The 26,106-nt window shown below is 39.5% G+C and overlaps 1 protein-coding gene across 1 annotated transcript in view; it reads right to left on the bottom strand.

Moving 5' to 3' along the window:
- Positions 1 to 655: 655 nt before the first annotated feature.
- The window catches only part of LOC126761625 (uncharacterized), a 50,357-nt gene continuing 24,906 nt past the window's right edge, over positions 656 to 26,106 (bottom strand). The window contains exon 3 of the mRNA XM_050477953.1: positions 656 to 928. Within this exon, the coding sequence (XP_050333910.1) occupies positions 656 to 928 (273 nt within the window). The remainder of the gene's footprint in view (positions 929 to 26,106) is intronic.

A 26,106-nucleotide genomic window follows, 5' to 3' on the forward strand; every position in this document is an offset into this window, starting at 1 on the left:
AAGTTCAAAGGCTTCGGGTTTTCAGCTATAAATGAGTTATGTGCTCTTGCCTTTGCATGTTCGTCAGCCTAAAGCCTTATATACATACGTAAATCCATTATCTAATTTTTAATTCAAACAAAATGTGTATTTTCCCATCGTCTAAAGGCTTAGCAATGTATTAGAGGTCATGAGAGCCAAGCTGCATCCTTGACCGGGCTGGGTTCAGTTTCACAAAGATTCTCAAAAAAGAATTTCTAATTGCAAGTTCTTACTTATTACTTTTAATTTATCGAAGTCGCCTTTGCCTCCAATAGCTTCTCCAAAACCGTGTGATTTTTCTTTTTTAATATTCTGCAGAACTGACAGCAAATGATAGAAAATACCAACTAAGTAAAATAAGTAAAAGTTGTATATGTAGTTATATAAGAGAAGCCAGGAAGTTTGCTTTGGTTGGTCATCTTATAAACGGTATCACTTTGTTAGGTCTACTTAGTCCACGGCTGCATGCTTGCTAGAAAAAGACATAGCTTCCTGAAACTAAATATTTGATTCTCCAATGGCTCCACTATATTTGACAACACAATTGTTATTGTTGTTGTTGTGACGAAAAACCTTCCCCAAATCATCATCACAATTTGCGCTTCAGCTCCTTGTAACTTTGGTGTTGAGCTGTTTAGCCGAAGAGACCGAAATCCATATCGTCGTCTTCCTCGGACTTCGACTCCGACTCCTGCTTTTCGGTTTCTTCATTCTTTACGGGAGCATCGCCAGCACAAGCAGCTGGAGCAGAGGTAACAGCAGCAACAAACTTGCTTGGATTCTTGATGAACTCCTTGATGGTAGCAGCTTCCTTGAAATCTACTTCGGTGGCAGCAGCAATAACCAACAGATTCTTGGAACCTTTGGCAACACTGTGCGGTGCTGAAGTAATAGTTGGGTAACCATTCTGTAACGATACGGCGGCCAAATTGACAACACCAGCTTTGTATTTCCCACGCAGATTTTCGTGCTTGATGTCCAAGATCTTAGGTTAGAAAGTGGAACCCGTTGCACATGTGCTCTCCTAAAATCACAGTCATATGCGGTCTCTTTATTATTTTGTATGCCCGGCTTTTTTATGTCTTTCCTGATTTCGTATATCAATCTTGATCGCGGTCTTAACATTGTTTTAGTGGTGAATGCTGTGGCCTCTACGATTTTCTCATGCGCTCTCTTGTTATCGTTACACGTCCGAGCTATCTTAGTTGCTGCGCTTTGATGAATCGTATGACATTTTCACTTTTTATAAGCTTGCCTGCTTATCGTTCCCCCTTATAAGCCACTCGCCATTTCTTATTGTTCCAAAACTTTTTTTAGGATCTCGCTTTCCTTCGAATACTTACAGTTTGGCTTAGCGATAGTGCAAATAAGACATCCTTTTCTGGAAATAAAACCGCATGCTTCCTGATTTCCTGCGACTAATGTGGAATCTAGGTCTCAATACTTCTTTATTTTGCCTTGGTTAAGGCCCTTACCATTTACCTTTTATAAGTGGCATACGAACTCGCAAAAAGGGATGTCAAAGTCTATATAACCGCAAAGCCTTGAGTATGAATTCATCGGTAACCCAAAATCTTGAAGCTAATTACAAAGCGATTTCATAAGCCAAGGGAATGCAACCAGAAATGGGAGTATAATTAAATATGTTGCGTATGTTGTGGACAACAACGGTATGATGGACAACCCGGTGAAAAGCAATCAATGATATGTGTATGAATGTGGGCAGATATATCCACCTTGGACAGTACACCGACGGCGTCTTTGATGAATTGCCTAGAAATGGAGCAGAATTTCAATTAAACGCAAGGTAGGACACACACCCATGCATACTTAAGTGCTTACTAATAAGTATAGGCCTAACTTACACCCACACACACCCGCACACACCGACACAGTGACGTTGGCAGGTCGGTACCATAGAGGAAGGCTTGAAATTAATATTGATGCAGATGCTGATTTAGAGATTGAAATAGAAAATTAATCAAATTTCCCGACCAGCAATTAATAGTGACCTGCGAGCGTATATATATACCCTACATGTATACTGCTGGGCATGTGTACATTTGTACTCCTGAAAGCCTGTGTGACCAGAGTTAAATCAAGATTGGGCGCTTGTGCGGGCCAAAGAGGCCGACAGCCGACAGAGCGCAGCTTTACAACTCCATTAAGATTGCCGAAGGTGTCAGCAGCTTTAGTTGCAGCTTAAAAAAGCAGGGCAAAGGCAAAGAAGAATTCTAATTGAACTCTCAACAGCTCAGCGAATGCCCGTCAACGGCCGCCATAAAACTAATCACGGCAATCCCGTAGAAAAGATGAGTGATGATGGAAAACGAAGTTGGTGAAAGATCGAACGACATTACACACACACACACACACTCGTAAACAATGGGCGCATGCACATAGCGCAATATGAGAAAATGGAAAAAGGAGGAATTGAAGTGCGGTACAAAAGTAGGGGGGCGTAGAGGCCGCAAATGAGTTGTGTTGCATGTGTGTGGCCACTCTACTTGGGCGTTAAAGCGTCTTGTAGCGATCGGTGTGGAGCATAACAGCGGCTCCAATGGGTCCACTGCATTCAAGCGGCGCTGAGAATGATGTTTTTTTTTTAGATATGGGAGCGCCTGCGCATGCGTTCACACATGTGTGGCGGAATGTGCTGGCCCTTACGGATATGTGGCATGATAATCAAGTTGAAAGCGTGTTATCGATTGTGTGCCTATTGTTGAGTTTCTTTGTTGCTTTGCAGCGATAATGCTATTGATCGGCTGAAACTGGGTGTGAGGTAGACCAATTAATTGTTGTTGGCATTGTTATTAATTTTTTATTATTTCTTTAATATATGTATGTATGTCCGGAGACTTAGGGTCCCTACACCGGCAGAGTTCCTAATATATATCTATGCGGTATGAAAGAGATAATCAAGATAACTACCGCTGAAATTCCGGATTCGCCAATTGCTATGTTCTAATCTCGGAATAACGTGACTTTAATCTCTCACAATTTATGCTACAATTTAACTTTGCATCTTTTAATTTTACTGAAAATTATTGCTTTTTGTGTATTCGAAAACTTATTATATTATGATATGATATATTCAGTTCTAAGTATATACAAGTAGACCATACACTTAATCGCAAAGGCTAGCATTCTCGACCCATATGCTTACATAAAGCCATCGGCTCAAAGCTTGCTACTCATTTCTCTTAAATGTGGCACCGCTCCGCCCTAATGTGCATCTGTAGCAATGCCTCTGTATATGTCCATTGCATCTGGGGCGATTAAGGTATTTTATCCCATTGATCTATTGAGCTTTAATTGTTGTTTTCATTTATTTTTAAGTTGTTGAAAGATGACTTCAACCTGTGTGTGAACACCGAAGAAGAGTGGACCTGCTCGCAAGCAACGTGTTGAGCGCTTGTACTCGTAGCCATTCGTATATCAGAGCGCATCTCCCTGTTGAGTTGGGCAGAGTGGGGCGCCGGCGAAGGCAAAACAATTAAGCTATTTTCACTAGTTGCGGCATGCGTGTGGCAGGTTCGAAAGCAAAATTATACCATTAAATTAGTTGGAAAATTTAATGCATCGGTTGCAGCAAGCGCCCGAAGCATGTTTACCCATGCACAGTGATCGAAGGCATTGAACGACAGTCGAGTCTATGTAGCCGTAAGGCATACAGAGTTTTATACGATCAAGGCCTGTAAAAACCGCAGCATTGCTCCAGTTTACTTCTGGCAGAATAACAACAAAAACACTGGAATTGAACGGAATCAGATACTCAAGGTTCCCATCAGTTTCTCATCGATGATCATTCACAGAGACAGACCACATTGTCCACATATCTCCAGTCATTCCCATTACTGATTTTCATTGCAGTGCTTGAATGTTCTCACTTCTCGGTAAGCACTAAGATCATGAATATAAGAAGCTCTCGGCATTTATGGTCAGTTCTTCAGTAGCTTATTAGAATATCTAGTATGCAAGTAGTAGAAGCACAACTTCCGATCACTTTTAGGCATAACTGTATGACTGCAATTGGTATGCTTTCATGTAGTACTGTGTGTACATTTAGTCCGCGAGCTCCCGGCTGATGCTAGCCTATTAACAACTTTATGCCGTTACGCCTATAACAATTGTTGGCTGTTTATGAACTCCACGCAACGCTTCTGTTTTTGGCCACTCATCATTTTGTGGATTTTTTATAGCCACAATTAATTACGATCTGTACAGAGGTGAAGAACTACTACTACCACCACTTTCATGTGTCTGTATGTGAGTGATGAGAAGCGCAAAGAGTACATTTGAACACACATACAGTCATTTGTGCATCACATTTGTGAATTGCTTTGCAATAGTGTTGAATACACGCACCACATGCATACAGAGATACAGTCTCGCGTTAGTGGGCCTGCGGCGCGACAGCGTGAGAATGAACTTAGAGCAGTAATTTGGTTGCCAGCAGTATGGGCCACCTGGAAGATCATCGAAACTAGGAGGTTGGATGAAAATGATATAATTTCCATCGGAATAATTGGTTGAATACAAATTTGAAAATTAATAAGGAGTTTTGCAATAAATTAGTGAACATAAAAGGTAAAAGTTGTATCCTCAGTGCGTTTTAATCCCAAAAAAAAGCGAATAGTAGTAAAATTAGAGAGGTAGAACTCAATAAAGAAATGGGTTTCTTGATTCTGTAAACAAGTTGAGTCAATTTTCATGCAATTAACCTGCAAAATAATGGAATTTTATCGAACTTGTTATGAAACTATTGACATCCACACTCAGAGAGACACTACAGAACTTATCTATTTGCCTTTTGACCTAAATATCATGCAATTAACCAGATACAACAGCCATATCATGATCTGACCCTTGGAATGGGCCCAAAATAATTCGACACACTAACTGTTTGCCAGCTTCCTATCAGTTCGAAAAATGTTGGCTGTTATGGGTTTTTAAGATGATATGAGTTATACGAACAACTCAGCTGGAAAAATAAAACATCTTCAAAGCTCGGAGATACAATCCTTTTAAACTTTTATATAAGGTCTGTGTATATTTTTTGTTGATGACAGCTTCGTTAGTTTACCACTCTCTATATTTTAAATGAGATCACGGTGAAGATCAAGCAACGAAGTCGGCCATAAAATTCAGCGGGGGCCATAAGGCCAGCGTAGTAGTAAGATTCACTTGATGTATCGAATATGTCATAACTAGCAACGAGAAGAAGCGACGGTGCTCGATTGTGCCCTCGGTCAGACTATCTTAAGCGGTTACAGCAAACACCAAGAAATATAAATAATCGATAGTAAAGAATTCGCCAAACATACCGATAAAGAAAAATTATTCACAAATTTAATCGAAATGGGACCAAATGCTGCTCCGGCGTACTGGCAAATATTGAAATATTTTACTACAATCAATTTGAAGTTCTAATTTAATTTGTGAATTTAATTTTAGGGAAATCTTTTGTGGTTATGAAATAGCGGTGTTTTAAAATGTTCTACTCACATACCATCTGTGTATTTAACCCTCTTGGACACAGTAATTAAGTTCGATTTGGCAAGGCATCATTGTGATATAAAAGTTCCGGAAGTTTTAAAAGATATTTCAAAAAAATTTCGAGCAATGAATTTGTTCAAATTTTCTATCTCTAATCAAATTTCGTGTGCGGAATCGTTGCTAATGTTGGAAAAGGCTTAAAGTGATGATAGTTTTATCAAAAATACAAGTCTAGGAGTGGTACAAAGGTTTCAAAGATGGTCGAGAGATCGTTGAAGACATGCCTCGTTCCGGACAACCATTGATCTCTTCAAATGATGAAAATATTAAAAAAGTGAAGGATATGATGCTTGAAAATCGCCAGGCAAGTGTTAGAGAAATGGTAAGAGAGCTCGACATCTTTCGATAGTCCATTCGAATGATTTTGGTGGATATTTTGGCTATGAAACGCGTTCTTGCTCAACTCGTCCCGATATAGCTGAATTTTTTTCAAAAATAGTGCCGGAAACAGGTCTCTCTGGACATGCTTGATCGGTTTATCAGTTTGACAGGCAAACAAGTAAAAAATCAATGGAATGGAGGGGAAAGAACGGGCAGAAATCAAGGCAAAGTCACTCAAAAATCAATGATGCTCATTGTTTTTTTTTTTTTTCGATATTAAATACACAGATGGTATGTGAGTAGAACATTTTTAAACCCCAGCTATTTCATAACCACAAAAAATGTTCCTAAAATTAAATTCACAAATTAAATAAGAACTTCAAGTTGATTGTAGTAATTTGATGTTTCATGAACTAATCCTGGAGGGACAGACGGTCAATAAAGAGTTCTATTTGGCCGTATTGAGGCGTTCGGGTGAGAACTTTCATCGAAAACGGCGTGGAAGAACAATTCATGGACTTTACGCGATGATATTGTACCATTGCATCGAGCCATCATTCTGACAGAATTTAATGCCAAAAATGGAATGAATACCATCGATCCACCACTATTCACCAGATTTGGCTTGGTGTAATTTTTTCTTGTTCCCCAAACTGAAACTGCCGCTCCGTGGAACCCGTTTTCAGTCGATCAAAGAGATAAAACAAAATTCGCTGAAGGAGCTGAAAGCCATCCCTAAAAGTGCTTATGAAAAAAGTTTCGAGGTCTGAAAATATCGTTGACTTAAGTGTTTTACTTCTGGCGGGGATTACTTTGAAGGCGGCAAAATAAATATTGATGAATTATTAATTATTTTGCGTTTTATTTACAAATTCTGAGCACTTATATATATATTGACCTAAGAAAGGACTTTTTAAAATTACATGCTTGGTTTTTATTAACTTTCTCTCCATATAAATGAAACAATTTCAAAATCTATGCAAACTAAAATTTTTTAAAAATTGGTTGGTCTTATGCCACTACGTTCACCGAAGGGTTAAATATGTTTTGAAATTGCTTGCGCTTCTGCAAATGCTTGCGGTAAAAATTGCCGAAAATTGCAATTGAATTGCTGGCAACAGTTTGCTGCGTCACCAAAGCCGCTGCGACCACAAACAAAAATGTCAGAATGAAGCAGCTCTCACACACACCAACGTACGTATGTATGTATGAATGTATGTGTAACTTTGCAAACGCACATGAGTGCGTGAGAATGCGTTATTTCGTTTAATGCAAATGCAATTACTGAAATTCTCATTTTATTTAAACCGCAATTGCGAGGTGGACCGATGCCACAGCAACAAAAACAAACACATGCACACATATATGTGTGTGTATTTAATATACATTCGTGCTGAACAGGAAGAGTTTAAGCGAAAATTTAAATAAGCCATTTGTGCAACACTCGAGGTCACTTCGAAAATTGATTGATTCGAAAATGTGTTAAGGTGTTATAATTAACTCCAATCTCTACGAGCGAGTGATTCCTGAAATCTCACCGCAAGTATGCATGTGCGTATACCGAATTGTGTATGTGTGTGTGTGTGTGCAAGTATGGAAACATTTTGCTGTTCTTAACCGCACACAATTGTTATTGGTTGCATGCCACAAGACACACAGCACTTTGTTGCACGTTGCTGACATTTCTTCTATAGCACTCGCACGCACACAATGACACGAAATTACTTAACTACGTTGGTCACATATTGTGACACAATCGAACACCAACAGCTCATCCTCAACAAATCAAATCTCACATAAGCATGTACGTGTGTTTATATGCTTCTATTGAGAATTGTGTTGATTATTATGTAATTGGCTTTTGGGTGCAACAGAAATAATTTCAGCACTTTGAAGGAGAAAAGAGGGAGCTACGGAGCATAGCAAATATTTCTTTTTTCTGAATAAACTGGTGTTGTACGAAAGTGCGGTTACTTAATTCAACGAGTACTTCCAGTCAACGACTACCATAATTAATATATATTGTGGTTATCATTATTTTTAATAGAGGAGAGCATTGACCTGCAGTATGCTTAAGAAGAAGTGGACAAATTTACTTGTTTTAAGGCGGGCTTTAAGAAAAAAATCGCGACAGTCGTTCTTCCTTTTCGCAGCTTGGCGTCAATTGAAGCTTCCAAGTGTAGCCTGTCCTTCTCCACCTGGTCTTTTCAACGGAGTGGAGGTCTTCCATTCCCGCTGTCTTCATTTCGTTAAACTGTGTCAATCTCCTGGGTTTATGCTTTCACTGATATTCTCTCTGCTCTGGGCTTCAGTCACTAAATCATCTCAGGGGGTTCTATAAGAGAATGCTCCGGTTTACCAAAGGGGGATCTCTCATCTGAGGCTTTTTTAAATTTTTTTATTGGGTTTTTTAAGTGGCGAGTCCCAAACCCAGCGCACAATCCTGGAGAAGGATAGGTTAGGTTAGGTTAAGGGGGTATTCTGGTCTAGAAGCATGAATTTCTGGTAATTTTTAAAGTGTCGTAAAAAAAGGCAATTAATATTTTTACCATCCGTTTTTTTATTAGTTATTTGTTAATTTTTGAAGAGTACAGAAAAAAATGAAAAATGAATGAAAAAAAGTAAAAAATATCAAAAATTATGATCTGACGAAGTGGGGGGTCTCTAAAAATTTCCACTTGACCATACCAATGATTTCAACTCTCCTAGTTATCTGAAACCAAAAAAAAAGATTATTATTCTAGAATAATGTCGCAATGGCCGGAACTGCGGAAAAGTGAGGAAATTTTTTTTTCACAAAATGGCGACTGCCTGAAAAAAAAAGGTTTATGGGATCACTTTTTCTGATTATTTCGAATTTTTTTAAAAAATAATAAAAATAAAAATTTGGACATGGGGCTAGTTCCAACCATAGAGAAGTCCATAAAGAAGACTCTAAAAAAATTTCAAATAAATCGGTCCAGTAGAACCTCAGAAATCGTGGGTACCGTTCCAAAAAAGTCAGTTTTCAGAAAAACGCATTTAAAGTTTAGGAGACAATTATAGTGAACACGGACGCCACGTCACAAAATCGGCTGTATCTCCGAAAATAAGTCGAATTTTGAAAAATCCTTCCAGGGTCATATTTTTGAAAGTCTAAACTTTCAAGATATGCAAAAAAAAGTCGATTTTTTCTAAATCTTAGAAAACAATACCCCCTTAAGTAAATAGGCTGATATTCGTGAGGCCCCGAATAATTCCAATTTAACTACTAGAGATGCTTTTCTGTTGTGATGCCTAGAACTCATAGTTAAGGATCTAGAAAGCACCTAGAGCCCGCCACAAATTTATTGAGCTGGCTAATATCTACTCTGTCCATTTCGCCACGTTCCTAGAAAGTGTGACAATCAAGATGTTTCAACCTTAGTCTGGCGAAAGCAGAACAGTAAAGGGTAAAGTGTCTAAATGTTTCCACCTCATCTTCCTCTAGGCAACTTTGACAAGTTTCGTACTTCAAAATCTTTAGCCTCACCGCGTGAGTGCTAATGAAATAGTGTCCAGTTAAGATACTTATCATTGCGACCATACGAACCTTACTAAAAGCTAGTAATTGTATGCATCTTTTGCGCTCCGCTATGGGCCAAAAGTCAATAAAGCGTAATTTACTCAAGGCTTCTAAGCTAATCTGAATTTAGGCCACGCTAACAAAGTTTTTCCTACGAGTTTTGATTGTTGGTTTAATTTTTTTTGTATTAAAAGCACTTTTTTGCCCACTCTTTCTTTAAAAACATTTAATAGAATTTATTTAACGAACTATCGAATTCCTTTGTAATGATAAAAAATTTAGTAAAAATAGACTTCTAAATAATATGACAACTGATCCACTCACCTCGACTGGTGAAGCACATATCTGCAATGAACCCGTCCACTAATTTATTCAAGAAAACAACCTAACCCAACTTGACTATATCGTACATACATACATGTCTTAAATCAAACTTTATACATCTCTTTAACAAACCTACATTATCATATTTTAACTAAAAACTAAAACTAACCCCCTTGCAAATAAAAGGTGACAGACTTTTTTGTAAATTTTGTAGTGCGTCACTAAGTTTAAAGTACGTGACCGCTATGCTGAACAATATTCCAATCAAGAAGAATGAAAACTCAACCAAGCGACATGAAATTTTAATAACCAAATGTCTGGCTTAAAGTGCACTCCTTTTCTAGTGAAATTTCGAGAGCATTAGTGTTATGCTAATAACAGTAAATACTTGACAGACGAAAGACGCGTGTATTTAAGTGCATTTTGTTGGTTCCATTAAATTACCGCTTGAAATGGCCACAAAAATGCCGTCAATTATTTTGTTTTTGCGGTCACTTTAGTGCACACATGACATCTACGCACTCGAGTAGCTAAAACTTTGCCGCAGCGATGAACGCGTTGCGAAATATTCGACAATCCCGTTGAGTGCTTGTGAAAGTCCCGTAGCAAAACTAAAAGTTAAACTACAATATACTCGTATGGTGACAATTTTTCGGGTTCCTACCTTTCTTCAGACACTTTGCTCGAATCCCGAAACTCAGCGGCACCATCTCAAAGAACTATAGAACAGTTAGGAGAGCACATCCTTAGCGTAGTCATACGTACATATGTATCCCATCCGGCGGGCACGCACGTGGCATTGAGTGCTCGCATTCAGTGAGTTTACACCAAAGTCGCTGGGACATTTTTTCCGCTCTTAATTTTTGGAATTTCGTGCAACGCGTGCGGTTTTCGAATATTGCCTCACCGAGCTTCCGCAGCCCCTAGACTTCGCACGCAAGCTCGGTCGCTTCGCACAACGAACGCCTTTGGCCAGCACTTCAATCGAGTAACCGCTCCCGTTCCGAATGCTTGAATGCACCACAACGATGGCTCAGCAGCATAAATTTTTAATGGTTGTGTGCGTAACGTTCGTTATGCATTGGGACATTTGCCAAAAATACGAGCTCTTTTGCGGCTTTGGCTTGCAGTTATGTAGTGTCTTGCTAGTTGTTGGCTGGCATCGCCGGTCTGAACGGTCTTGGCTCGATTGCTGGCTCACTGGCACACGCAACCGCAAGGAGATTTATGATGTCGACTATTGCCAGGAGCTGAAGTTTATACTCGTAGCACACGAGTACTAATGCGTATGGGGAGGTGCGTAAGTGCTCGAGCTTACTTCTACTTGTGCTTATGTACGTTTATAGCTGCTGCTAGGATCATTTTTTAAACCCGCTGCATTAAAGTGAGGTTATCTGAACTAAATAGGTCCGTTTTGATATAAACAATTACAGTGAAAGAGGAAAACAGGAATACAACTGAAAGTGAGAGTGCATCTATCAGTTAACATAACTTAGACGGAGATGTCAAAATCTGGTTCTAGTACTGCAAGATTTAATTTAATAAGACTTGGTCTTGAAAAGGATATGTCATAAGTTTTGATCATCCTAGTGGAATAACTCTTCAGCGGATGGAGACCGACTTGGAAAGGGCGGCTATAAATGTTCGGAGCTTTCACCCATAAGTGGAACGATTCATCAGCGTTTGTTATCTTATACAACCTGGAAAGGTGGCTTATCCAGAGCTTGTATGGATTCAGCCGCATCAAATGAAAATGTAATATAATTGTATCTCGTTGTCCTCTTGCGTTCTAGCGGCTGTCCGACATATGGACAAACCTCCAAAACACGTTTACTCCTAACGAGCAATGCGGCAGTCAAGAATTTTTGTGCGATGTTGCTTGTCAAATGGAATCTTAGATTGTAAAAATATATGCTTTTAGAACTTCATCTCATTTCATACATGAATTAAGGTTTGCAAAACCCTGTTGGTTACCCGAAAATTGTCAAAGATTGTTAATGCCATTTTTTTTATCACGGAATACTCATTGTCCACCTTTGGCAAATTTTTAAAACATTTCAACAGTCATACTTTCACCGAACCTGGCGTAATAACCGAAATTTATTTTAGCGCTTTATTGATTTCTAAGGGTCTTTAAAGGGTACACCTAGTGTGAAATTTTGAATAATCCGATTTTTAATCAAATTGGAAAACCTGAACAACTGGTAAATTCTTATCGACCAATTAGTCAACTGGAAATTATCTCAAAAGTATTTGAAAGATTATATTCATGGCAAATCAGCAGTTTGGCTTCAATGTAATTTCACGCTTTATATAACTGATGCTATGGAAATAGTAAATACCGATCTCTGATATCCGCCAAGCATTTGACAAGTCTGACGTCTGAACCTATTATTCAAATTAAAAGAAAACTATCAATGCCTTATTATTTGCTGCTAAGTCTTACTTACTAAATAGGACGTTCTACGTTAGATGTCGTGACGTTGTGTCGAATTTGAGATCTATTCTTGGTGGCGCGCCTCAAGGTAGTATGCAACTACTCGTCTCTGTGCTCTACATTCTTTATACAGCAGACCTTCCAGTGGTCAACTCTGACTCCGCAATGACTGCAACCTATACTGATGATACTGTACTGCCAGCCTCAAGTGGTAACCGTACTACTGCTTCCAGAAAACTGTAGATGCAACTTAATGATCCAGAACCATGGCTCTCCAAATGGAACATTGGCAACAACACTGAAAAGTCTTTCAATCACAAAAATTGCCCTCAAGTGGTTTTATATTGTCAGTTGTTACCAACAAACATACATATGTGCAAAATATTTGGGTATTACAATTAATAAGAAGCGCTTTTGGAAAGATCAATATCAAAAAATAAAAAGGAACTCAGATTAAAGTTGGCGCAGCTAAACTGGGAATCGTTATGAAATTCGCCTATTCTGTATATACATATGTACTTCTACAAGTACATACATACATATGTTTGACAGGCCAAAAACGACCAAGCTTTATATTAAATTTCAGCTTTTTTTCATTCACGCGGAAGGCCCGAAACACTGCGGCTGGAGGATCTTTTTCAGCACCCTCGGAGATCTCATATAACTCAAAAAATATCAAATTTTTATTTTCAAAAATGTCACTGGGTGTTCTCGAACCATGTATAAATATTCCCTGAAATTTTCAAAACAATCGATATAGTAGTTTATTTTAGTTTCGAAAAATCTTAAAATAAATATTTAGGAGTTTCAGGCTCCCAACGGATCGCCGTTCTCTGATGCTCTTGTGAGATCCGTATTGGTTTTTAGGATCGACATTCTAACCTAATTTAACCTAATATAATTGGTGTTGGGGGAATAAACTAGGACCCATAACTTTGTCGCTTAACAGTAACTCGCTCGCTAAAAAAAGAGGTAGAAATTCATTAAGTTGCAAATTAAGAAACAGCTATGTTAACTTTTAAGTTGCCTTGAAAGCTCACAGTAAAGAAGTCTTCAGCATAGCGTAGCGATCTTTCGATGCTATCTCCGATCTAAAACGACAAATAAATGTAATTTTTACGCAAAAAGTCATAATTCACCGAGGCTGTCACCGACATTTGTAAGTTAATGTGCATGTGTGTTCGTGTATGGGAATGTTGAGTGAAATTTACCTCGAAAAGCATAAATTGCACGGCAGCAACTACAAATGTGACAATAACAATTTGTTTGCTTAATTTTTCAGCATTTTTTTACTTTTAGGCTTGTGGCCGAAAATGATCGTACCTTCGCGCAGCATGTACTTTACAGTATTTGTATTGTGTTCACACTAAATTTCCCACCGTTTATAAATGAACACACGTTCCAGCCCCTTGCCCTGTACTTGCTGTGGGCATTAAGGCGGCGCGGCGGCCGCCAGGTGCGAACTCTGTCAAATATTGTCTCGCGCGGCTGCGCTCTTTTGGCGGCGTTTTGCCATTTTTTTAATTTGCAAATTCGTCATGTTGCCACATTGACAATACCACATGAGACACACACATATTATGCCAGAAGAGTTGGTTTCGGTGGTTTGATGTGTCGTCGTTGGTGCAACTGATAAAATTGCTGCGAATATGCAGATGTAAGCACACACACACTCACACGTATGTGGACAATAGCGCCGCGACAGAGACAATGAAAAATGTTAATGACTTTAAATGTGAATTTGAATGCGGCTGAAGGCATTAAAATGCGAAAGCAAAAAGCCGCCAGCGTTGAAAACCCTACAATTTAACTTGTCGCTGATTAAAATCGCCCTAAACTTTTGGTGAATGAATTACCGCAATGCAATTACAAAATTGCGGCGCATGCGTATGTGACCCACAAGTGCACAGTGTGTGTGCGTGTGTGTGAGTGTGGTTAATGTGGCAAAAACGTTTACATAAACACATATTTGTAATTAGCAGGCGAAAACACGTAAGCCTTGCTTTGCGGTTCCATTTAACGGTCCGCTGAAAGCATTTACTATGCGCTTATTTACACTCACACACATAAACAGATATATACATAGATAAATATAAAAAAAAAATTAAAAAGCTAACTATTTGCTACAATTTTCTTGAATTTAAGATGGAAATTTACAAACGCATTTCTTTCGAGGTAAAAATAAAATCGGCATGTTCAAATCAGCTTTTTTCACCACGCCCATAAAAGCGCTACAATTTTTTTTAAATAAAACAAAAACGGTTTGGGATATCAATGAAATTATTTATTCCTGTGCAACTACATTCGATGTCATTATATATTAAACTAGATTTCTTTTGGCGGCCATCACGAGCACGCTTGCAAAAGTGCAGACTTCTTCTTAGGAGGATGGAGTCATATGTAGAAGTTCACGCAAGTGAGGAAAATTCTCTGATCGGAAACGATTCTTTTACACATGCCTCAAGCAGCTCACAACTTCCGGTCTTTGACCAAGTATCCTCTGGGAAGCCTAAGAACATCCGTTTGAAGGCGAGCTAAAGTGAGAAGGCGAAACATCCCCTCCGCAGGGTTGTGCGCTGGGTTTGGGAACTGTCACGTAAAAAAACACCCTAATGAAATCCAATCCGCCTTGGATGAGAGACCCCCCTTTTGATGACGACCATGGCAAAAGTGCAGACACTGAACCCAATTTTCTACGGTTTTCAAGCATAAATTGGCCGATACTGCTGCAATTTCACTTTCGATATTCGTACGAAGTTCATCAATCGTCGCTGGCTTGCTGGCATAGACCATAGACTTGACATCGCCCCACACGAAATAGTGTAACGGCGTCAAGCCGCATGACCGAGGCGGTCAATTGTCTGGGCCATTTCGTGGGACAACACGTTCACCAAACTTGGGCTTTAAAAAACCGATTGTGGCATTCGCATATTTTCCAAGTCCATATCATCACATTCGGGCCATTCACAGTAACATGCCGATCTTGATCATTATGGAAGAGCACACCCAACCGAAATTTTTTCGGGTTGCAGTGTTGACTCATGGATTACGAGTGGATTGCCGCCTGACCCATAACGCATATTTTGCTTATTGACAAAGCCATTCAGCTAAAAATGAGCCTTAACGCTGAAGATGATTTTTCGATGAAAATCCAGATCATTTATGAACATACGACGGTCATCTAGTGGTCAAGCGGCTTCAGTTCCTGCGTTAGTTTGGTCTTGTAGGAATGTAGGCTGAGGTTTTTTCGCAAAATTCGCCACAACGGCGTTACAGAGATGTCCAAGGCTTGAGAACGACGTGTAAGAGGCTAATTTGGGTCAATATTCTCGACACTGCAGACAGTTCTTTGACAGACTGGCACGGAAAAATGTTGTACTGTGCCTGTGGATTCAAATTTTTCCACTAGACGCTCAATTGTTGATCTGACAGAACGATTATGACGACCATAAATAGGACGTAGCGCTCTTAAAGTTGAGACCACTGACTCCGAATGTCGTTAGTAAATTTAATAATTTCGACTCGATGTTAGATCGTATATCTTTCCGTGATGAAATAGCTGGCAAACCTGACTGAAGAGAAATGTCAAAAGAGCGAGGAAAAATATGACGTTGTTTTTTGTCCCTATCGGTCTACTTTTGTAGCGTCCCTATTGTAAATCCCGTTACTATATGTTATGTTATACGAAAATTGCTATAAAAGAAACTCACAGATAAGAGAATACTCATTACAAACTCAACTATCCCTTCTTGAAGGCTTTCGGGTATATGAGGGATAATGGAACATATAAAGCGATTTCATAAATTTTAGGCATCAAATCACATAATGTGTAAAACAACATGTTCACTTAATGATAATAAAATTAAACGCAATTTTTGGCACGAAGTTAACCAGACATCAATATACTAGTTTCATTAGGATAAGATAAAGATATGGTCCAGCTTCACCTGTTCCCTGCATTAACAGAACAAGCTTGAGGTAATTTTTCCACTCAATGTTATTAAAGTAACTCACACATTGATTGGTATAGAGGTGGTATCAAAAAATAACGGCAATTTTCGTTTCTTAATCATTTGTAATGTACAAAGTAGTGCTCATCCGATACTATACACTTATGCCAGCGCTTTTCCAATCGTCGAAACACTTCTCTAACTCGATTTTTGGGAAAGCCTTTCGTTTTTTCATCGATCTTCATCTATTTTGTTAAACGAAGTACTCTTATGTAGTCTATCTTACATTTGAAGAAGAAACAAGTAAGGAAGAGCTAAGTTCGGGTGTCACCGAACATTTTATACTCTCGCATGATAAAGTGATAATCGAGATTTCATTATACGTCATTTACATATTTTTCAAATACCGTATTTTTGTAAAGTTTTATTCCGCTATCATCATTGGTTCATAATGTATATGTATATATTATACAGAGAAGGCATCAGATGGAATTCAAAATAGCGTTATATTGGAAGAAGGCGTGGTTGTGAACCGATTTCACCCATATTTCGTACATGTCATCAGGGTGTTAAGAAAATATTATGTACCGAATTTCATTGAAATCGGTTGAGTAGTTCCTGAGATATGGTTTTTGGTCCATAAGTGGGCGAAGCCACGCCCATTTTCAATTTTTAAAAAAAGCCTGGGTGCAGCTTCCTTCTGCAATTTCTTCCGTAGAATTTAGTGTTTCTGACGTTTTTTGTTAATCGGTTAACGCACTTTTAGTGATTTTCAACATAACCTTTGTATGGAAGGTGGGCGTGGCTATTATCCGATTTCTTCCATTTTTGAACTGTATATGGAAATGCCTGACAAAAACGACTCCATAGAGTTTGGTTGACATAGCTATAGTAGTTTCCGAGATATGTACAAAAAACTTAGTAGGGGGCGGGGCCACGCCCACTTTTCCAAAAAAATTGCGTCCAAATATGCCCCTCCCTAATGCGATCCTTTGTGCCAAATTTCACTATAATATCTTTATTTATGGCTTAGTTATGAAACTTTATAGGTTTTCAGTTTCCGCCATTTTGTGGGCGTGGCAGTGGGCCGATTTTGCCCATCTTCGAACTTAACCTTCTTATGGAGCCAAGGAATACGTGTACCAAGTTTCATCATGATATCTCAATTTTTACTCAAGTTACAGCTTGCACGGACGGACGGACGGACAAACGGACAGACGGACGGACAGACGGACGGACGGACAGACAGACATCCGGATTTCGACTCTACTCGTCACCCTGATCACTTTGGTATATATAACCCTATATCTGACTCTTTTAGTTTTAGGACTTACAAACAACCGTTATGTGAACAAAACTATAATACTCTCCTTAGCAACATTGTTGCGAGAGTATAAAAAGTCACACAAGGTCTGACGAATATGGAGGCATCGTTACAGTATTGTTATTGGCAAAAATTCGCGAAAAGCTACGAAGTGTGAATTGTAACAAATTGAAAATCATCAAGATCATAAAAAAACAGCTGAAAATTTTGTCGCATTTCGTCAAAAACTACGATATCGAAAATTGTTCTTATTTCACTAAATTATTTCCTTTTAAAACAGATAGGCCAAGCTCCAACGAAGAATAAAGAAAAGCTGATAGATGTCTTACATTAGAACTCCGAAGCCGAAAGTATCTTGTTAGGTATTTTAATGAAATTAAGTGGTTATCTCTTTCTCTAATAAAGTGGTCTGTTTATAAAAAGAAAAAAAAATAGCTTTAGTAGGTCCCTAAGCTCCTAAATAATAAAAAAATATGCCGTTTTACCCTGTTTGACTTCTGTGATATATCTCGAAGAGTGTATATGATGTCTTGATGAAAATAAGTGAACGATATGTCTACGATATTCTATAGTTTAGTATTGAAGTGGTGTCATATGGGAAGTGGGCATGGTTGTAGTCTAGTTTCGTGGTGTTAGAAACAACCTTTTGGTGGACAACACTTTGTGCAATGTGTTACGAGGGTATAAAAATGTATTTCCCGTAAAAATAATGCAAATTAGCTAATTGAATTTTTGTTGGCATTGGAATCTTAAACTAACTTACGTAAATAAAGATTAAAAATATGTTACTTCTCATAAAATATCTTAAGCATAGTCCACTGGCGATTTGCTGAACTGAAATATTACACATCTTTAACCTGCTTATGTGGTCATTTTAGAAACAGGAATGGATTCTCTTTTTGATGATTTCCTCGCAAGCTTTTGTATAGGTTGTCTTCCTGACCACAGCGTTTTCTGCAAAAAGAGAATAGGAAACTGCTTGTCCGCCAAACAGGTGCCATTCATCCAGACTGCACGTGAATGGATGCAAAAGCTGGAGGTGGGACAAGATTGCCGTTAAGTTGGGTGCAGTAGACGTCAGTGCAATGAAAAGTTCGAACACTTGCGATTGCAAGGAACTGAAAGGAATTCAAAAGGATAACTGGAGAGCTACGCCGCACAATTCGATGATGGTGCAAAAACCCAAAAGGCTTCGCTGGTTTGCTGGTCAAAAGCTGGTTGCGAGGTGAAAGCTGCGGCCAACCATTGAAATGAATTGAATTAAATCCAAAGAAGAATTGCGCTGTCAGTGGCTACGGCACACAGTTCGACCAATCTTGGACAGTTTGCGGAACCAGGTGGATACCGAGGCACATGTATGTGCGCTGGAGCGCCAGGTGAGCTTCGTGTGTGTGCGCGCGTGCTTCTTGGCCACTTCATTTGGCACTTTGTTTGTTTGTCTGGCGTAGAAGCTTTACTTGGTCAGCAATAAATTTCTCTGCGCCACTCTATCTCAGCCAACTTTAAGTTGCTATTTTCATTTTATGAGCCATGAATAACCGCACAATTTCGATGTAAACAAATTTATTTATCGTGTACTCACATTCGCAATTTGGCAATCGGCAGCCTCAAGGACCAGCGAACACTTGAAGAGGGCTGCGCTTGAGGCTGGGGCTGGAGGGTGGAGGGCAAACTGTGGAAATTGTTGGAAAACAATTCAGAAATAATTTATGTGCACAAAGTGTGGAAGTAGCAAGAGAAATGTGTAGCAGCAAATGCACAGGTAAGATAAAGCGTGGCGCCAGTGTAAATCAGCAGAGAAAGCGAGAAAGTGTGTGTGTGTGGATATCTCTATTTGTTGAAGGACATTTTGATAAATTTCGAGGGCGTCGAAGGTAAACAGAAAACCGCAAAACTATCTACTAGCATTGCAAAGTTTCTTTAGATTCCCAGCGCCGGCAAAGGGTGGCGCACAATGTCGCAGCGGGCGCCGGGCCGTGGCAAGTGCGCAAGGACAGACACAGCAAACGGCAGCGGGTATTGTTGTGCTAATTGCGCTAGACGTCAGCAATTCTTTTGTAAATTTCAGAAAATTTTACACAAAACGAACAATAGCCAGTCCACAACGGTAAACAATGTGACAGTAAATGACGGAGACGTGCGAGCACCTGTGCTGTGTGAGCTGTGTGTTAGTGTAGTTGTATGTGTGTGCGACTGTGAAATTATTCTACCTTGCGGCGAAAGTAATGTTTACATAACACTGATATGAATTTAATTTTCACAACATAATCAACGATGTTTTGGCAAAATATGTGTCGCCATTGAACAAATTAAGTAAATATTTATAATTTGAATTTAGTGAAAATGTTATCTTTACTATCTTGCTTAGTTGTTTTAGGTTTCAACATTAAATAACACTTGATTTAATGTTGAAACGCTGTTAAATTATTGAAAAGTTATTTAAGTCCAAAGTCATTTGACGCCACGTAGTTCTTTTTAACGGATATTAAGTCTAAATTTGCATTTGCTTTCCGCCATCAATTATTAATGATGTGCTTTAAGATGTAAATATTCCTACTTTTTTAAAGAAAAACACAGAAACTTTAAATGTTTATTATAATTCAGTTATTTTTTGAAGATTATCTCTTTCAAATGTTGACTGCGGCTATGTCTTAGATATTCCATCCGTTGAGGCTAATTTTCGATGATTCGTTCAATCATTTCGACTGACGTATTGCTCCGAGGCACACGAAGCGGAACTATCCGCATAGACTTTGTATTTTACTTATCCCCATAGGAAAAAGTCTAACGGTGTGATATCACACGGTCTTGGTGACCAATCGATCGGCCCGAAACGTGAAATTATCTGCTCACCGCAGTGGTTTCTCAATAAATGCTTTAATTGATGCGATGTGTGGGAAGTGGGTTGTGGAAACCAAATGTCGCCGAGATCATGAACTCAATTTCAAGCATCAAATAGTCGGTTATCAGCTCATTGCCAGTCAAATTCTCAGCGGCATCATTTTTAAAGAAATATGGATCGATGATTCCACCACAAAACATACCAAACCGTTGTTTTTTCTCATTGAAATGTCAGCTCTTGAATCTCTTCAGGTTCCTCCTCGTTACAAATTCGGCAATTTTGCTTGTTTACATACAGGGTTTGTCCAGAAAGTAATAGGACTAAGTCGATTTGAAAAAATTTAATGAACCAATCGTTACAATTCTTTAAAAACTTTAAAAGTATGCTCCTTCTGCGTAGATGCAGCACTGCCAGTGCGATTTCCAAGCAATGAAGGCGTCATGGAAGGTATTTGCTTGCTTGGCTTTCATCGGCCTTTTCAGGCAAGGAAACAAACTAAGTCCGGGGAGGGGGGCACATCTGGGCTGTAGGGCTGCTGCTTTGACGATGCCGGCCTTGGTTAGGTAGCTGTTCACAAGAAAGGCGGTGCGTTGTCGTGGTGCAACTTTCCATCGGCTGTGATGTCTTATCGGACCTAAATGATCCTTCGTTTGAGTTTCTTGAGGACTTCCACGTAAAACTTGAAGTTGATGGTTTGTCCAGGAGGGACAAGTTCATGGTGGACGATGCCTTTGATGTCAAAAAAGACAATGAGCATCGTTTTCACTTTGGATTTGCTCATTCCCCCGTTCTGCCTCAGCGACCTCTTCCCCACCCTTAAAAAAGGCCTGATGTCACCGAAACCACTTCTTTCACATAGAATTCAATCGCGTACCTTTGCTCAACGAACGCTGCATTTTCGATTTGCGCCACTCACAGAAGCACATCCCGTGAAAATGTTTATCCTGACTTGTCCAGGTACTCGGAGACAACTGACCAGCCGCTCGTTCGTTAGCTATGAACGCTCTCTACCGAATCCAGTGTTTGCGCAACTGCTCCGAAGTACAGTCGCGGCGGAAGAAAAACAGTCCCATTAGTTTCCGGACAAACCCTGTACACATTGAGCCAAATATGGACCTCATCGCTGAACCAAATTCGGCTCGAAAACGTCTTGGAACTTTTCAACAGCCCATAGAGCAAAGCGATGTCACTTGGGAAGGTCGAGCGCCTTCAGTTCTTGCACAAGCTGTATTTTGTGCGTTTTTAATTTAAAATCTCGACGTAAATGCGCCAATTACTGCACCTATTATCCTCAAGCAAATGAGTGGCTTTGGAAGTTGAATGTTAAACTCCAAAATGGTCAGCAACTTAAACCTTGTAAGATTTCAGAACAGTTCTATATCACGGTGTCTAAACTCATTAGGCAATTGACTAATACAAAGTGCGTTCAATATGCCATCGCCATGAGACTGTTGGATACAAAGGCTATTAAAAAACAATTACCATTATAACGTTTGGCACTTTGACAGTCTATATTTCAACTTTACATTTCAATAGCTAATATTTCACGCATAACGCATAGCATCAGGTGGCGCTAGAGATAATGACGTGTCGCTTGCACGCGTCGGCTAATGTGAGAAGAGCACGCACAAAGGCAACAAGTCTTGTAGATCGTGAAGGACAAATGGTGTTAACGACGAAAATTGAAGAGTTAACCTTGTCAACAGCGCTGACCATACCCAAACCGCTTGAAGTGAGCGCACTTTTGTCGGCGCTCTGCCGGTCAGACCTTGAAAAATGCTTATGAAGTCACTAAATATTGACCAGTTAGAGACTTTGAAAGTCTTCACATTTACGCTAATTGCATTTTGTATTGTTTTCGTACGTTAGGTCATTACGTTCATACTACAGATTTGTAGCGCCTCTACTTCGTACGGTTTAATGCAACTACGCTTGAATTCGTCGCCAAACAGTAGGAAAATGTCACAACATTTTATTTACCGTTTAGTGAGATTGCCGGAAAAAATATTGACCCGCTAAGTGTCCGCTTGTGTAATTTCGAAGGCACCTGTGTCCATAATGCCTACTGGACCACCCAAATTTGGCCTGTTTGTGCTCTTTGCCGAGGAGAGACACTCAGCAGCAGCGGGGCATCGGGGGCATAAACACCACAGACGCCGCAACCAATGAATTAAACAGCAGCTCCAGCTTCAGAAGGAGCTGCAACAACCGCAAGGAGCAAATCGTGCGCATAATTTGCAATTTGCAAAAACAGCAAACACACGAAAAAATTAGCCCACAGACGGACAGCTGCCTCATCAGGTTACCAAATAAAAAGAGCAACAACAACGGCAAACACAATACGCTAAGTTGGTCCGAAAGCCGAAAGGAGCAGACAGAATTCAGCAAGATCAGAAAAATCGCCACTGACAGCCGCCTGCAAAAGAGCGAAAAAAAAAACAAATAAAACTGCAACACCAACAACACAGGGACTATACGGGTCGACGGTCTGCCAGCCGGCTCGCCAACACGCTCAATCAGCCGCTCGGCTCATATTTTGGCAGTTGCTTTTAGTCATCACCATTATAATAAGGAATTATGCAAAGGTCAGTTACCGAGAAAGTGTATGCAGTCGGCAGTGTTGCGATCGATTTACCAACGAGCACGAATAAAACAAGAAAAAATTATGGGGCGGCATATGTAGTCTGAGCATAATGCCCCTTAACGAGTGCATAAATTTTGTGAGGTAATGTGTGTGTGCTTGTATTAATTTTTTGCACCTCCATTCGTTTGATCACGAAATATGATCACTTAAGCGCGTGGCCATCGGTACAAAAGGGCTCTGCTGACTGCTGACTGCTGCTGCCCTCTGCATTTTGCATTTTGGCGGCTGTCCGGCTGTCACTTTTGATATTGTCCCTTTTGCCTGTACGAGCTCGTGGTGTTTTTTCTTCGACATTCGACGCTCAGGCAGCGCATCTTACACATGTAGTACCAGGTGTGATAATATGTCGAAAGTGATCAGAGTGGGCATATCAGTTTACCAATTACGCTGTGCTCTGCTTGCAGCGACTCTGTCTTTGGGTGGCAGAACAGAGTGTGCCAGGGCGCTTGGCTAATTGGAGGCTGAAAAACTTTGCACAAAAATACCACCTAAGTTGATCGCTGTGAGGATCGCCCATAACGAACTCACTTACATATGTCATGTAAGAGCTTATTTGAGGCCTTTTGGGCAAAAGCAAAGCAATGCCTTGAACAAAGCGCTCTTTAATTGGACCAATGAGCATTAACTGCATAAGTTCTGATTATGCTCTGAGTAATAAGATCGCTTCATTACATAAACTTGTTCTGTCAGTCACATCGGGACGATATTATTGAGTTTATAACGTTTATTTAAGAAAACCCAACTCGATAATGTTATTCAAAGTGTTTCCCATCTCAAGCTTGATCTCAATACCCGCACCGTTAGTTCTGCTTTCTCCAGAATGGATAAACAAACTATCGTCGCACTCGCGACTTGGCTCCCTCGTCACTGTTGACTTCGCAAGTGTAGATAAATTTGTCTATCTTGGAACCAGTATTAACACCAACAACAACTTTTGCCAAAAAGTGCTACTTCGGGCTGAGTAGGCAATTGAGAATTAAAGTCCTCTCTCCACGAATGAAGTCCAAACTCTATAAGTCCTACTATATGGTGCAGAGGCATGGATGAAGACAACAACTGAGGAGTCGACGTTACGAGTTTTCGAGAGAAAGGTTGTGCGAAAGATTTATGGTCCTTTGCGCGTTGGCCACGGCTAATATCGCATTCGTTGGAACGCTGTATGAGATATACGAAGAGATATACGAAGACATTGAAATAGTTCAGTGAATTAAGAGACAGCGGCTACGCTGATTAGGTCATGTCCGAATGGACGAAAACACTCCAGCTCTGAAGACCTTCACTACGTTAGAAGAACCAGGTGGAGGAGGACCTGGCTTCACTTGGAATCTCCAATTGGCAACACCTTGCGAAAAGAAGAAACGAGGGTAAGAGGTTTCTACGACAGTAAAGAAGAGAAGATGGAGAGATCAGGTGGAGAAGGATCACTTGGCATCTCGTATTGTCTACGCCAGTAAAGAGAAGTTCATCTGAAGCTACAACACTTTTCCATCTTTCTGGCCATTTGTGGATTCCATCACAAGAGAATCAAGTTAATTTTTGATACCCTGTACTGATGAGATAAGCTGAGCTTGAGGAAATTCTTTTGGTTAGTTCTGCGTTATGCCACAAAGTCATTGAGTCAATTGAGTATTTTATATGTTTGCCCTCCCAAGACGCTCTGGACTTCTATGTTAGCAATACGGTGAAAGTAGTTCCATGAGTTCATAAGATCTTCAAGCACGAAAGCTCATAATTATTATGAAAAGTGTAGGAAAGTGTTCTAATTCTTAAGCTAAAAAGTTGATATGGATTTTTTCAGCAGGTGTTTGAACAAACATTGCTAAGCTCCAAGTCCGTTTTTAAAAACGCAAATTTCACGAAATTATTAATATATTAAACTTACGGCGCTTCGTAAAAGTGAAGCATATGACCAAACGATGTTTGATCGCACTTCTTTTGAGTCGTCCTTTGCATCCATTCACCTACACCCAACTGTCTATGTAAATGCATGGGAACCAATCTTCGAAAATGAACAATTTTTAATTATTGAGAAAAAAGTGAACGCTGACAGAGATTTGCGGGCGTCTGAAAAACTAATCAGAGAAAAGACTGAAGAATTTTAAAGAGAATCCTTCTCAAACCAGCTCATCTACGTTTGCATACATTTATAAAGGCTCTACTCTACTGAAGAACGATGGGAAAGGTGATACACGCACTAAGAACTGCATTTGAGTTGGGGATAATGAAATTGAAATTCCATTGCGAATATGGGGGCGTTGCCGAAACGAAAAAATGCAATAAATATGCATATGAGAATAAGTCAGAAATGCATAGACAGCATGAGGAGCACATTCACATACTTACATATTCACTTTAGTATGTGCTAGTGTGTGTGTGCGAGCCAATAAATATATTAAGGCATATGCCTGCCACCAGAGCACGATTTGAATATTGCGTTATTCCCACAATGTGTGTGGGTATGCGTGTGTATGTGTGTGTGTGCGCATCTTTTGCCTTGAAAGCCGTTGATTTGGCATTTAGAACCTATTTGCATTCGTTCATTGAACTGAAATTCAAATTTGTAGCATTTCATTTCATGCTTTTACCTTTCTGTTATATCATGAAATCTACGAGAATATTATGTATCTCTGCATATACGCAAATATATACATACAAATAAAAGAGTGTTCTCATAATTTATTAAATCTATACTTTAGTATTACTAGCAGGATAATCAACGGTTTCGTGTGAGTCTTTCCTACTCGTACTCCATTTGAGACCACCGTACCAGTTTGATCTGTTGATGCCTTCATGGTGGGCTGACTAACTTAGTTGGCTTATTATTAGAGCCCGACCAGAATTAATCGAAACAGTCGAAATTTCTTTCCAAATAATTTCCAGCTTTGTGTATTGTTAAACACTCCAAATTCTCTCAAACTTTCTGGAGTCTTTCTTTCTTTAACCTTCCAAATAGGCTTTTTCTGAATCAATGCTCTACTTGAAAACCTTATCGCAATTTTTAATTGAACCAACCTATTTCACTTTTTTAATGGGTTGGAAAAAGTACATCGTTAAAATTTAGATAAAGAATATTTATTAAAAAAAAATCCTCTTAGTAATAATTGATACACAGAGATTTCTTTTATTTTGTCGTTGTCATG

The sequence above is a fragment of the Bactrocera neohumeralis genome, chromosome 6 (genome assembly GCF_024586455.1).
Source record: "Bactrocera neohumeralis isolate Rockhampton chromosome 6, APGP_CSIRO_Bneo_wtdbg2-racon-allhic-juicebox.fasta_v2, whole genome shotgun sequence".
NCBI classification, from domain to species: domain Eukaryota; kingdom Metazoa; phylum Arthropoda; class Insecta; order Diptera; family Tephritidae; genus Bactrocera; species Bactrocera neohumeralis.